Genomic DNA, 13,695 nt, shown 5'->3' on the forward strand with positions numbered 1-13,695 from the left:
TCATACACTTACACTACCTCGACATGCCACTTTAAGTACCAATCGGGTTCCTATGTGGGATCCATGCGCATCCATTTGTATGGCTCAGTTTTGTGGATTGGAGATACCTAATTCTCCTTATATTTGTTCGAAATTGATTAAAATTATATGTCCTTGACCTACACATGTGAGATTTGATTATGAACGTAGCGAAATTTTTTGTCTCACCGTGTGTAGTAAGGAACCATTAATTTTAATTAGGGTTTCTGGAATAAATTCTTAATGTGCAACTAATGTTTACCTTGCATATTTTTATGTGCAGTGATATGGCCACAAATCATGTTGCGGACCTCACCAAGGGTGACAAATTGACTGGACCCAACTATGACATGTGGCATCGAAAGATTCAATATTTGCTCAATAAGCAAAACTATCTTGAGTATTTGATCAATGTTATGGACAAACCCTCTGAGGGTACTACTACTCAACACCATCGTGATATAGAAGCCTATAATTAGTGGGTGAATAAAGATTGTAGTACACGCTTTATTATGTTAAGTGTTATGCATGATGATTTGCTTGGTGATTATGAGAAACACACCACAACTAAGTCTATGTGAGACCAACTGAACATTGACTTTGGAGGTACATCTGCTACAAGGTTAAGGGGTATGACCTTAAAGTTTAAGATGTATAAGATGGATCCTAAGCATACTATGCCTAAACACCTTAGGGTGGTCAAGGACATGATTCAGAAGCTGAAAGATGAAGGGACCACTCTCACTGATGAGCAACAGATTCAAGCAATCATTAGGACATTACCAGGTTCTTGGAAACCCATAAAACTTGTTATGACAGCATTAAAAATTTTGTTGATGTTGCAACACATGTGGAACTTAAGGCAGAGTGTCAAGAAGCGAACCATGTAACTGCCCTAGTCGCCCTGGGAGGCAAGCGCAAGCTCAAGCATAAAAGACAGGGCAACCCAAGAAATCAGGGTATGGCTCAGAACCAGGCCCCAAAAGAAGGCAAGCCCACCAAGCGCAAAAGAGGCAAACATGGCGGAAAGAAAGATTTATCTAAGGTTAAATGCTATAACTATCAAAAGATGTGGCACTTCGCTCATGATTGCACTAAGCCGAAGCAGGTACCATTTCTATCCCTCTCTCTGTACTTTTGTTTGTACTCATGCTTTGGTTGCCCATACATAATCTAATTGGATTGTGGATACAGGAGCAATAAAACATATAGCGCAAGATCGAAGAGGTTTTGTAGATTACCGTAAAATTCCAACTAGATCCCAGAATGTGTTCATGGGGAACGGTACTAGTGAAGTTGTTCGAGGAGTTGGTACTTGTCAACTCAAAATGCATACTAGAAGCACCTTGCTTCTTCACGATGTACATTACGCACCGGATATTCAGCATAATCTACTTTTAGTTTCTGTGTTATTACCTTTGGGATATTCTTTCTATATTGACGATTGTACTTTAGAGTTTTATTTTAGTGGTACTTCTATTGGACGTGGATCCTTACTTGATGTATTTTTTAAATTAGATTTAATTGATTCTTCTTTATCTATTTCTTATGTAGTTAATACATGTGATCATTCTGAATTTATTATATGGCATGCTAGATTGGGACACATAGGGCGAGACAAGATGACTAGGTTAGCTAGAGAAAGCCTTTTAGGCCCACTCGCTAAAGTCAACCTCCCTGTGTGCAAACCCTATCTAGTAGGTAAGGCTCATCGAAAGCCTTTTAAAAAGTCAATCTGAGCTACCCAACATCTTGAACTTGTCCACTTAGATATTTGCGGACCAATGAATGTAAAGGCATGCCATGGCACTTCTTATTTTCTCATATTTATTGATGATTATTTGTAATACGATTATGTATATCTGATGGCTCACTGCTACGAGGCATTAGATTGCTTCAAATACTTTGTGGTAGAGGTTAAGAATCAGTCAAGTAAGAGCTTAAAAACTCTGTGCACTAACCAGGGACGCAAGTATCTATCCAATCAGTTTAAAGAATTGTGTGAGGAAAAGGGGATTCGTAGGGTTAGTCCTCCGACGCTCAAGTCAGGGTCGGCCGTACAGTTCAATAAGGGAGTAATGGTGAGGGTATCAGAGCTTACCTCTCCCTTTCTTCCGAGCCTTCTTATATAGTTCTTAGGGTTTAGGGTTTTTTCCTTTTCTCGGAGGAGTCTTCCCCAAGTCTACCTTCTTCCCTCTTAGAGTCCTACTCGAATACATCCATCCTTCTGGGGGGGAATATTCCCTTCATGCAGACGATGTGATCCCGCGTGATTTTGTGAGCGTGCCTCAGTGATTGAGCGTGCTTGAGCGTGAGTGATTTCTTGGAACCTTCGTCTGGCAGAGGACACGTGTCTCAGAGGCGACACGTGTCATTGCCCCCCCCCACCGAGAGGTCAATTTGGCTATATCAGGATAAGCTTATGATCTTCAGTTTAAAGATGGTTGCAAGTTATAAAAAACCGATTGTGAACCGTTTTACAAACCATATAGAATAAATCGAAACCAAAATCGTTTAAAACTGTGAAATCGACACCGTTTATAAATCGTGGAAATCAAAACCGTTTACTAAATGGTCACAGTTTCAAAAAGTGGAACCGTTTAATAAATGATGTGATTATGGTTTTAGTCAAATAAATGTGAACTTATAACCGTTTAGTAAATGGTTCGATTATGATTTTAGTTAAATAAATATGAATCAAGTCGATTTATACCATTTAAATCAAAACCGAACCGATTAACACTACTCTACCAACCCCCATTGGTTTGTTATATTGATATTGCATGGACACGAATGCTGAATTGATGATGCATGGCAACGCAGGAAACGATAGACATGAAATCTAAACTAATGTATTTATGCACATGACGTTACCTCTTTATATTTGCGCAGCCATTGGACACTGGACACAGATCAGCGAGAATCTTACAAAGCAAACAATAAAAAAAGTGGAGAAAATTTAACGAATCAATTCCCAGTGGGAAGGGAAACAACTCCCCACACCCGTGGTATTTTTCTATTCTTCCCTCCTGTTCAACAACGGCCGACTACTTCGGGCTCTTTCCAATGGCGTCGTCTTCTTCATGCATATTCGCTGCTCGAACACCTCGGGGACCATACTATTCCCGAGATCATGGCTCGAACTGAAACCTCCCCAACAAGCCCTACTCTCAGTTTCATCTTCTTCCTACTCCCATTCCTCACGGCCATGGCTGTTTCAGAACCTTTACCTCTCTGCGACCTCTCTGATTCAGGTCCAGTTAAACCCTCTGACCCACTGGTTTCCTTCCTCGAACGTTTCCAATCATCCGCTCTTGATTCTTTCGGTAATTCCAACTTCGATCCCAAACTTTACGTTGATATGCCCCTGAAATTCGATCTTTCGACTACAGAGGATGCTTTTGATAAGCTTCCGAGGACGGAGAACGGAACGGCTCTTGTTAAGGATCTCGAAAAGTTTATCGGAATGTTCATGGATAGCGCTGGAAGCGATATGGTGTACGTCGAGCCTGTGGATTTCGTAGCGGAGCCTGTTGGATTTTTGCCTAAGGTGGAGAATTTGGAGGTGAGGAAGTGGGCGTTGGAAGTTCATTCCCTGTGGAAAAATTTGAGTCGAAAGGTGGCTGATGAGGTTAGAGAACAGCCTCAATTACATACGCTTCTGCCTTTGCCTGAGCCTTTCATTATTCCTGGATCGCGATTTAGAGAGGTTTACTATTGGGATTCTTATTGGGTCATCAGGTAAATTTTTTCTTTTCTTTTTTTGTTTTCTCCTCGATCATATTCATCAACATTTATGATAGTTCTAAGAAAGTCGTTTGAGGTAGCATGCTCATGTTAAAATGGAGTCTTTGGGATGCACCAATATGGTGGTGTGATTTGATTTAGATTGAAAGAACTAAAAGGGCTTAGTTTATGTCTTTATCCTAGTATGACCTCAAATAGAGCTGTTTGGAGGGCTAAGATCCATGTAGCCGACCCTATTTAGGTGGGATATTGCTGAGTAGTATGTGTTGTTTCCCCTTTTTTTTTTTTTTTTTTTTTTACTATTATATTTTTTTATATGTTGTCCTTGCTTGGATCCATTTAGCTGACATTTAGTTGGGAAAAGGTTAAGTTGTTGTTGTTGTTTTTGTTATCCTGAAAATCGATTATTGCTTTAGTGTTTTCTTCTCACTATCTTGATATGCTCTTTAAAATTTATTCCTAGATTTTAAAGCTTATTTATTCAGCATCCTCTGGAAATAATAATATACTGGTTCTTCAGGGGTTTGTTGGCAAGCAAAATGTATGCCACTGCAAAGTCAATTGTGTTGAATCTTCTTTACCTCCTTGATGAATATGGTTATGTCCTGAATGGTGCGAGGGTTTATTATACTAATAGAAGGTAAGGATTCATAATTTCTTCTTCTACTTGTTTTCTCATTGTTTAAACCCTAAAAAATAGCCTAATCTATTGTATGATAAGGGATTGATTGGAATCATATACTCTGTTTTTCTGATTCCCTGGTGAAAATTGAGAAGCATATCGATAGACAGATGACTAAATCTTCCAATTGTGTATATATATTTAGCATAGTGATTATGTTTGGCCCATCTCTCAGCTGGCATGCCTGTTGCAGGTACTGCTTTTCCATAGCAGAATTTTTCTACCCAATGAGCAATTGTAGCTTGCCTCATCTGCATAATGTCATTGGATCACTTAACTACATCAGATTGCAAGAAAGATCTACATGACTCTGTTTCCAAGCTATAAATTAGAATATCTTGTTAGTGACTATCTGTTTTTACCTTTTGGAAAATTTCTTTTGTTGACCTTCTTGTCTGTTTATTTTTTGCTTGATCCTGTTTATTGTAAATACTTCAAGTTCTGCTATGTTTGCAGCTCCTTATTATTTATTGAAGTTTGATATATCAACATTATGGAACTTCCTGCAGCCAGCCACCACTCCTGAGTTCTATGATATTGGAGATATACATGAGAACAAATGATTTGGAACTTCTGAGAAGAGCACTTCCCTCACTGCTCAAAGAACATCGCTTCTGGAATACGGGTACTGGGAAATCAGTTTCCCTTTGTCACTAGTTTGAGCTTACTGTGTCCTCTGCCTAATTTTTCAGGATTAGGTATTTTTTTGCATTCTTTTAGCATCACTTTATTGTTCATTTAACCTAAAACATGGAAGTTATTTCTCTTAGGCATTCATGAGGTGACCATTCAAGATTCTCAAGCATGCAATCACACTCTAAGTCGATACTATGCAATGTGGAACAAAGCCAGACCAGAATCTTCAACTATTGTATGTCTTATGGTTTAATAAATCTTAATTTGTTTGAAAAATATTGATGTTGACTTATTTTTCAAAATTATCTGATTACTCAGGACAAAGAAACTGCCTCGAAGTTCTTGCATGATTCTGAGAAACAGCAACTTTACCGCCAACTAGCAACCACAGCTGAAACGGGGTGGGATTTCAGTACAAGATGGATGAGGTAATTTTTCAAGTTGTCATTTCCATGTTGGAATGATCTAATATTTTTTATTATATTATTCACCTATAATATCTTTTGGGGTTTATTGGCTCATATTGATTGTTAGTCCACCCAAATGATGAACCATAGCCTAAAATGTCTAACTATAAGGTGATAAATCTTTGCATATATACCTTGGTCACCCATAGTTTAACTCTTGATATGGTTATGATTCTCATATCAAGGAGTTTGACTACCATCTTAATGGTCCTGATAAGATACATGCATGCATGCAGCATGATATAGAATATGTATAGGGAGTCTTCTGTTAGAAGACACAACATATGCTACATGAAAAATAGTTGCACATTCTTACATTGGTGTTTGTAAATACATTTCTGGAGTCCCAATGAAAAATGAAGTTGTTTGTAACTTCTCGGGTGTGATTTTCTGTCTTCAAGACGGATGCAGTGTAGCAAAAAGAAAGTTTGGTAATTATATTAGTTTTGACCAAACAGGAAAACTTTATAAGCATCATTTGGTGCAAGCATGTTGACCTCTGCTGCCTGAACTTTATGGCATTCAAAGTCTATTTAAGGAGATATGACTACAAATCAGGGATTTCTGCTGCAGGAACACATCGGATCTTACAACATTGGTTACAACATCAATCTTACCTGTGGATTTGAATGCATACATACTCAAGGTATGGCTGGAAAACTTTGTTAGAAGTGCTTCAATTTGAAATGCTAATGCTGATCAGACAGTATGGACTCAACGTGGCATGAGCTGATATATCCCTTTTTTTCAGATGGAGCTAGACATAGCTTTTATGGCAAGAACTATAGGGGAAAATCAAACTGCAGAACACTTCTTGGAAGCTTCTCGGGCAAGATTGAAGGCCTTTAAGTCTATCTTTTGGAATGACAAGATGGGCCAATGGCTTGATTACTGGCTCATAAACAACCACACTTGTGAAGTAAAGTAACATAAGAGATTTGGTCAGTCATTTCTAATGTTCCAAATTTTAAATTTCTCCTGATATCCTTAAAATTGATGCTTTCAGGAAGTTTCCGGGTGGAAGGCTCAAAACCAGAATCAGAATATTTTCGCCTCAAATTTCATTCCCATGTGGATTGAATCGTTTAGCTCAGGTTCATGTTTCTCTGATTTACTATGTTTTTATCATTCTGTGATGTCATAGGTCACTGAACTTTCGATATAAGTTATTTCTTTTGTAGTTTGCCCTATTAGAATATTCTGTTTATCATTTTAGACTGTCTTTGGCCTATAAACAACCTGAGGCTCTGTTTCATTCTGAATAATTGGTCATAAAGCCAGACACAGATGGGCATACAACAAAATGCAGAAAAGTAGTTTACCCTTACTACATTCATCTTGCCATAATCTACCCCAAATAGGAAAAGAACATACAGTAACATGCAGAAACAACGTAATGGCTTTTTTCTAACATGATGATCTCTTCTGAGAATGATTTATACTTGAAGATGGTGCTACGGTGGAAAGTGTTATGAAAAGTCTCCAGAGTTCAGGTTTGCTTTGTGCTGCTGGGATTGCAACTTCCTTAACAAATTCAGGACAGCAATGGTTCGTATGCTTTCAATGTGCTGTTGATCCATGGATAGGTAGGAGATAGCTTTGTTATTCTTTGTTCTAATGAAAGTGGAAACAAACAGGGATTTTCCAAATGGATGGGCCCCAGTTCAACACATGATTGTAGAAGGTCTAGCAAGGTCTAAGTCAAAGGAAGCACAGTCCATGGCAAAAGATATTGCTGTTAAATGGATCAGAACAAACTATGCTGCTTACAAGAAAACAGGCACTATGAATGAAAAATATGATGTGGAGGCCTGTGGTGAGAGTGGAGGGGGTGGTGAATACATACCTCAGGTAAGAACTGTATTCACATTATTGATCATTTGAAAATGCATGCTTTGTGGAAACAGTTTCTATGATATTGGAGTCACCCTGTCCTTGTGATGAAACCCTTATTATTATTATTATTTTGGTAGAACTTGTGATGAAACATGAGGATCAAATTACAAGTCAAATGGCAATTTCCATTAAATTCTTTAGTTTCTAAAAGATCTCTTTTTGTTGGGTATTCTTTCAAGAAGATTTAATATTGGTCCCTTATTAGACTCTCCCCTCCACCCTCATTTCAGTGGATTTCCCTGCTATGAACTGATTCAGATTTATTTGTGGTTATTTCTGTTGCAGACGGGCTTTGGATGGTCAAATGGAGTGCTGTTAGCATTTTTGGAGGACTTTGGATGGCCTCAAGAACAAAAAATAGATTGCTAGTGAGCTAGGAGAATGGGAATTAAAACGTTTTATAAAATCTTACTCCAATATTAATAAATTCAATTTTAATGTTACCGCGAGTTTCCATTGGCATTTTTATTCTGATGAATGTGGACTGGATGCTTTCAACAATGAAAAGCAGCAGGGCCGAGAATTGATGTGTATTCAAATCATAGGAGTTAGTAATTGCTGATATGCTCATAGTGGTGACGTTATTGTTGCTGTAATCAAAGAAGCAGTGCACAACATGCCTCTAGAGATCAGAAGTAATCGAAGCTGTAATTGTACACACATTTTTAATAACTCACGGAGGCTTTATATTTGCTTCATGCTGTAAGGAATTCCAGGTCCAATTGGTAAAGGTCACCCAGTGACCAGGGATTCCTATCCTTTTGGATTTTATATCACCTTGAAGATTTTATAGGGTACTGTTTTCTCCTCTCTCTAGAAGAAATGATGATCTGAACTATATTAGAGATATGATAAGTAGAAAAACTTTCTCACGACATTAGACTGCAATTTTCCCCTCTTTTTTTTTTTTTTTTTCAATCAATTTTCTTTCGTATTCTGAATATGTGGGTTTTATGTGGATGATATATTTTTTTTAAAGCAACCATTGGTTCATGTGCAGATCTCTTCCTAAATTGGCATCGTGAGTAACCCTCTTCCTAATAATTGCACTAAAATCTTAAAAATAACAAGAGATATTTGCAGATGCAAGGCTTGGAAATCAGACACGCAACCCAAAGTGCTCTCAACCCTTGAATTTGTGCCACAAGATGTGGTGCTATAGGGGATCTAGTTCCCATGCATGGGTCAGGAGCGAGGATCAGTCTCACCCTGACCCAATCCAATCCAGTTGATCTTGACCGATCTGATTTTAAAACTATGCCTACAACCCACCCACCCCTCTCTATGCTGTGCCATCAACGTTTCAAGAGATCAGGATCCCATTGGCTGAGAACAGGCTGCACCGATCTGAACAAATAAATTTAAGGGTTTTTTTTGGGTTGATTACTTCCGATTCTTTGTAGATTATGGCTAATTCTTCTCGATTCGGGTTGGAATCGACCATTACCGATTTCAGGCCTGATTCAATTACTCGAACCACTGTGCCATCGACCAAGATTGATCCCTTTTCTTTTGGAAATCCTCCTTTTTCCCTAACTCAGACTCTCTGGCAACGTTATAGGTATTGGTATCAGTGTCCATATTGATATCAATTTCAATACATAACAGATGAAATCGGATTGTATCGATTGTAATTCAAGGCCGAACCACTTTTTGCCTGATTCACACGATTCGTAATTTTGTATATTCGGTATTAGGCTCTGACAATACTATCGGCCGTCTTAATTTTTAGAAATGTTAGAATTGACCCCCTCAAATCTGAAAACCCAGCGATCCGGTTTCAAAATCCCTAGAATCGGTTGGTCCAAAATATCCAGAACTGGGATTGACCAATGCCGATTCTGATTCGAATCAGCTGATTCAACGGATCCGATTCCTTAAGAAAAAGCAAAAACGGTGTTAGTGACCCAAAAATGAAACACCAGGACTTGCCCATAGGCTTTTGCCCCGGCCCTTTCTTTACGGTGCCCACCGTTGGATGATGTTGAGATTGCCTATTCGGATCGAACTTGACAGTTTAGGGTTTTAAATCCGCGCCTCCATCGACGAGGAGTTCACAGCTCTCTTTCTCTGCTGCGGCTCTGCCAGAAATTCTGTAAGTTTCTAAACCCTAAACTAAGTCTCTCTCTCTCATGGAGGATTTCATCGGGAGGTTCTAGACTCTAGGACTGATTTCGTTTGATCCATTTTTTTCAATCGTTAAAAGTTTTTTTGTTCCGACGGCTTGCTATAGTCTATACTCTCTGCTCATTGTAATTCATATACACTTACTTCTTTATCTTTTCCCCTTTCTGAATTAGGTCGTGATCATTTGTTGTAGAAGAAATCAAAGGAAACAACAATGAGGTAAGGGTTCTGATTCGTATACATTTTTGTTTTTAGTTCGTTTGATATGTATTCTATGAGATCTTGCTTAGTCGATCGTTAATTTTGCATCTCTTTGCTTTGTTTGGTTCAGATCATTTTGACTTGATTAACATGCACCCAATAGATCTTCTTATTTCGTGTCTTAAACTTCTTTGGATTTCTCGACTTCCTGATCAACTTTAAGCTTGCGAGAGCACATCCATAGCGTTGATATAACTCTGCAACTTAGATTAGCTCTGCTTCATATTTTTGTTAATTTCGTCTTTTATAGTGAACTCCGATGGCCTTCCTAGAAGAAACGAAGGGTTGGTCTGGTATGAAGGAATGAATACAGAAAGTGTGATTTTTTGTGGATAAAAAACCGTGAATTGATGTCAAATAGCTTGGCATACCTCTCGGTTTTTTGATGAACTTCACACTACATTGATTCATTTTCCAGAAAGGGCGAAAATAACATTAACATATTTGAACTGGAATTTAGCAAAATAATGAATTCATTAGGGCTGATCTGTGAGAAATATACCATGTGACATCAGATCATGGGTATCAGTATCTCTATTTTATGTGGATAATATAGCTTATAAGATTTCAATGCTGGTCATAAGACTTTGGACTGCACTGTGCTCTAAGTAGCTGTACTTGCACGGCTGATCCCTTGATTCTATGCATTTGGAAAGGTTTCCACTACAAAGAGGTAGTTTTGTGGTCGGTATTGTGTAGCCTCATAACTTGTTCCCTTCCCGTTAGGGATATGTTTGCATGTAGTCTTGGGTTTTATATTCTTTTTCCATACTTAGCATTTTTTTCCCCTGGAAACTTGACGGTCTTTTAAACTGGATATATTGGCATTTAAAACGTGAAGATCCATGATTAAGGGTTTAGAAAATAATTTTCCTCTTAAAGTGATATCCTTTTTCCATACTTTGCATTTTTTCCCCTGGAAACTTGACGGTCTTTTAAACTGGATATTTTGCCATTTAAAAGGTGAAGATCCATGATTGAGGGTTTAGAAAATAATTTGCCTCTTAAAGTGATAGGCAGGTGCTCTCGCGTGACATGAATTTTAATGCATGCCTTCTACAGCACATGTGCATTCCCAATGTCAGGGCATAATTGTTTTAGGCTGTTCTTTGAAGCCGCATCGTTATGATGAAGGATGTAACCTTGCTTGCTTATTAAATTTGTACGGGAGCTGTCTGTAGGTGGAGATTAAAAAAAAAAAAGAAACTTGTTCACTGCTATGTATGTGACATTTTAAACTAATCAAACCAAGTCAGTTGAGAATAATCCATCCTACAATGAGCAGGGATTTGTTGTGCATCCCTCTTTCTTAAGTGGAGAGCATGAGCCAACCACTATTTTCTTCATATTCTTCATGTGAACTGATAAATTATGCCTTGAACTAAATTTATTTTTGTTTAATATGTCACCGTTGTCCTATGCAGAAGGCACTTCTTTTGTCTCCTCCCCTCTTCTTTTTCTGAACCATTACACGCCATACATGATGATGCACTTTCTTCTTGAATGCTTTTGGACTGACTTTGTGTGTATTTTGAGTGGCTTTGGGATGCTTTTGGACTTATGTTTGCATTTTAGTCCTCCCTTAATTGGTCCCTTTGTTTTTGTCCTTACTTGCAGTAAGCTTCAGAGTGATGTTCTGAGGGAGGCCATTGGCCAGATCATGGTCGCTGTTAAGGAAAAGAACCGAAAGTTTACTGAGACAATAGAGCTTCAAATTGGTCTGAAGAACTATGACCCACAGAAAGATAAACGTTTCAGTGGTTCTGTGAAATTGCCTCATATCCCTCGCCCCAAAATGAAGGTCTGCATGCTTGGAGATGCCCAGCATGTCGAGGAGGTGTGACCCATGATCTGAACTAAATACTATTAAGAGACATTAGCATGCATATCCCTTTTTATCTCTTTTTTTTTTTCTGTTGGAATTATAGGCAGAGAGGATTGGATTGGAGTCTATGGACGTCGAGGCTTTGAAGAAAATGAACAAGAATAAGAAGCTGGTAAAGAAGCTAGCGAAGAAGTACCATGCTTTCCTTGCTTCAGAGGCAATTATTAAGCAGATTCCAAGGCTTCTCGGTCCAGGTCTTAACAAGGCTGGTAAGTTTCCAACGTTGGTTTCCCACCAGGAGTCTCTTGAGTCAAAGGTGAATGAGACCAAGGCCATGGTTAAGTTCCAGCTTAAGAAAGTTCTTTGCATGGGGGTTGCTGTGGGTAACTGTGGCATGGAGGAGAAGCAAATCTTCCAGAATGTGCAGCTTAGTGTCAATTTCCTCGTCTCCCTTTTGAAAAAGAATTGGCAAAATGTAAGTCTCCTGTCCATCTCAGTTCTCCTTTTGTATCCTTTTGACCTGTATGAGATAAATTTGTTTCTTTTTGAGTTCTCACTCTTGTGATCTGAATCAGGTACGGTGCTTATACCTGAAGAGTACGATGGGAAAACCAAACAGAATATTCTGAGCCCCGTTGGTCCCTTTTGTTTGGAGACTTGGATTGGTGTAGTTGTAGCAAGTTTTCCTGGCGCTAATTGCCTGAGTCTTTCATTCTCTTAATTAAGTTGTTCTTTTTTCAAGGGCGTATTTAGTTTCTCAACAGAACTTGGATCCAATTTAGAAATTTTCTAATTAAATGACTTTTGGTTGTGGTAATGGAAGCATGTTTTGTGCACTTAAGAGGATGAGAGATGCTGATTTTACTTACATTTACATTTTTGTGATTTAGATCATTGTGCTTGATTTGTTCTCTTCTTTTTGAAGCAATCTTTTATCAGGTTGTACCATTGTGATTGTCTTGTTTTAAAATGATCTTTTATGTTGTACCATCGTGGTTGTCGTGATTTAAAATGCTAATTGATTTGTCAAATTCTATTCTTGTAATTGATGTGGTTTTAAATCTGATTGTATTATGATTTTTGCCATGGTTTAAAATGTTTTGTGAATGGTCATAATCGATGTCAGTGGCTTAAAAAATATATGAAAACACCTATAGAGGATGGTTTCAACCACCATCACAGGGTTTACAAATCCCTATAGGGTTTTAGTAATTTCCCAAAAATACCCTATAGTTACTTCATGTGCTTATCTGAAGTGCCGCACTGAATGATCCTAGGAACATTCGGTGTAAGGAATATTATTGTATGTTGGACAGAAAACAAGATTAAGGATGTGTTTGGTATGCATTCTTAGAATGCATTCTAGGACCAGAATGCGTTCTTGAACCTCAAGAACTCTGTTTGGTTCATATTCTTGTTCGAAAATTTTGGAATGTCTTCAAGAACGGGCCTTGTTCTGGAACTTTAAAAAATGCCATTCCAGGTTCTCATTCTTGACGGGCTTTCTATTTAACGAAGTTTTCACGAGTCGCGACTCAGGTTGACGAAGCAAATGACCAAAAGAAGCTGTGCCCCTGTTGAATGTTTAGTGTGATTTTTTCTTCGTCAGATGTTGCAGCATCGATCATAGGAGATCTCCAATCCTACCCTTGAATCTTTGACTGTGTGAACTGTGAACTGTGAACCCTTTCTTTATCCTTCAAGTTTCGCGCGCTCCTTCCCTTCAAATCTGAAAATTTTCACCACTGTTCCTGCCCCATCCACCTTTTCTCTTGCACAAAACAAAAAGAGAGTAAAGGTTTTCAAGTTGGTTTCTATTGTAATTGGGGTTAAGAGATGGTAGCGGATTGATTGGCTTCAAAGTAGTTTTGCCAATAATATGGGCAATGAATCAGCTTTTAAGGCAGTATAGAAATTGAAAAGCCCTTGAAAGACTCAACTTTCAATCTGAGAGCACCTAGTTTTTTGGATCTGCAATGATGTGCATAGAAGAGTCTTTGACTTGGACTTGCAAATTGTTGATTCTCCAAGTTCTC

The 13,695-nt window shown here is 38.3% G+C and overlaps 2 protein-coding genes across 2 annotated transcripts; both read left to right on the forward strand.

Annotated features, from left to right (window-relative positions):
• The first annotated feature begins 2,944 nt into the window (after nt 1-2,944).
• On the forward strand, nt 2,945-7,889 carry LOC122083686 (probable trehalase). Its single transcript, XM_042651560.1, has 11 exons — nt 2,945-3,759; nt 4,286-4,405; nt 4,957-5,072; nt 5,218-5,318; nt 5,402-5,511; nt 6,124-6,196; nt 6,302-6,469; nt 6,557-6,644; nt 6,999-7,098; nt 7,188-7,401; nt 7,732-7,889. Exons 1-11 carry the CDS (start codon nt 3,152-3,154, stop codon nt 7,813-7,815), a joined length of 1,782 nt encoding a protein of 593 aa, XP_042507494.1. The 5' UTR covers nt 2,945-3,151; the 3' UTR covers nt 7,816-7,889.
• A 1,529-nt stretch (nt 7,890-9,418) lies between these two features.
• On the forward strand, nt 9,419-12,476 carry LOC122083181 (60S ribosomal protein L10a-like). The gene is made up of 5 exons (XM_042650889.1): nt 9,419-9,541; nt 9,747-9,792; nt 11,452-11,671; nt 11,763-12,134; nt 12,235-12,476. Exons 2-5 carry the CDS (start codon nt 9,788-9,790, stop codon nt 12,286-12,288), a joined length of 651 nt encoding a protein of 216 aa, XP_042506823.1. The 5' UTR covers nt 9,419-9,541; nt 9,747-9,787; the 3' UTR covers nt 12,289-12,476.
• The last annotated feature ends 1,219 nt before the right edge of the window (nt 12,477-13,695 follow it).

This window comes from Macadamia integrifolia, chromosome 7 (assembly GCF_013358625.1).
Source record: "Macadamia integrifolia cultivar HAES 741 chromosome 7, SCU_Mint_v3, whole genome shotgun sequence".
Lineage (NCBI taxonomy): Eukaryota > Viridiplantae > Streptophyta > Magnoliopsida > Proteales > Proteaceae > Macadamia > Macadamia integrifolia.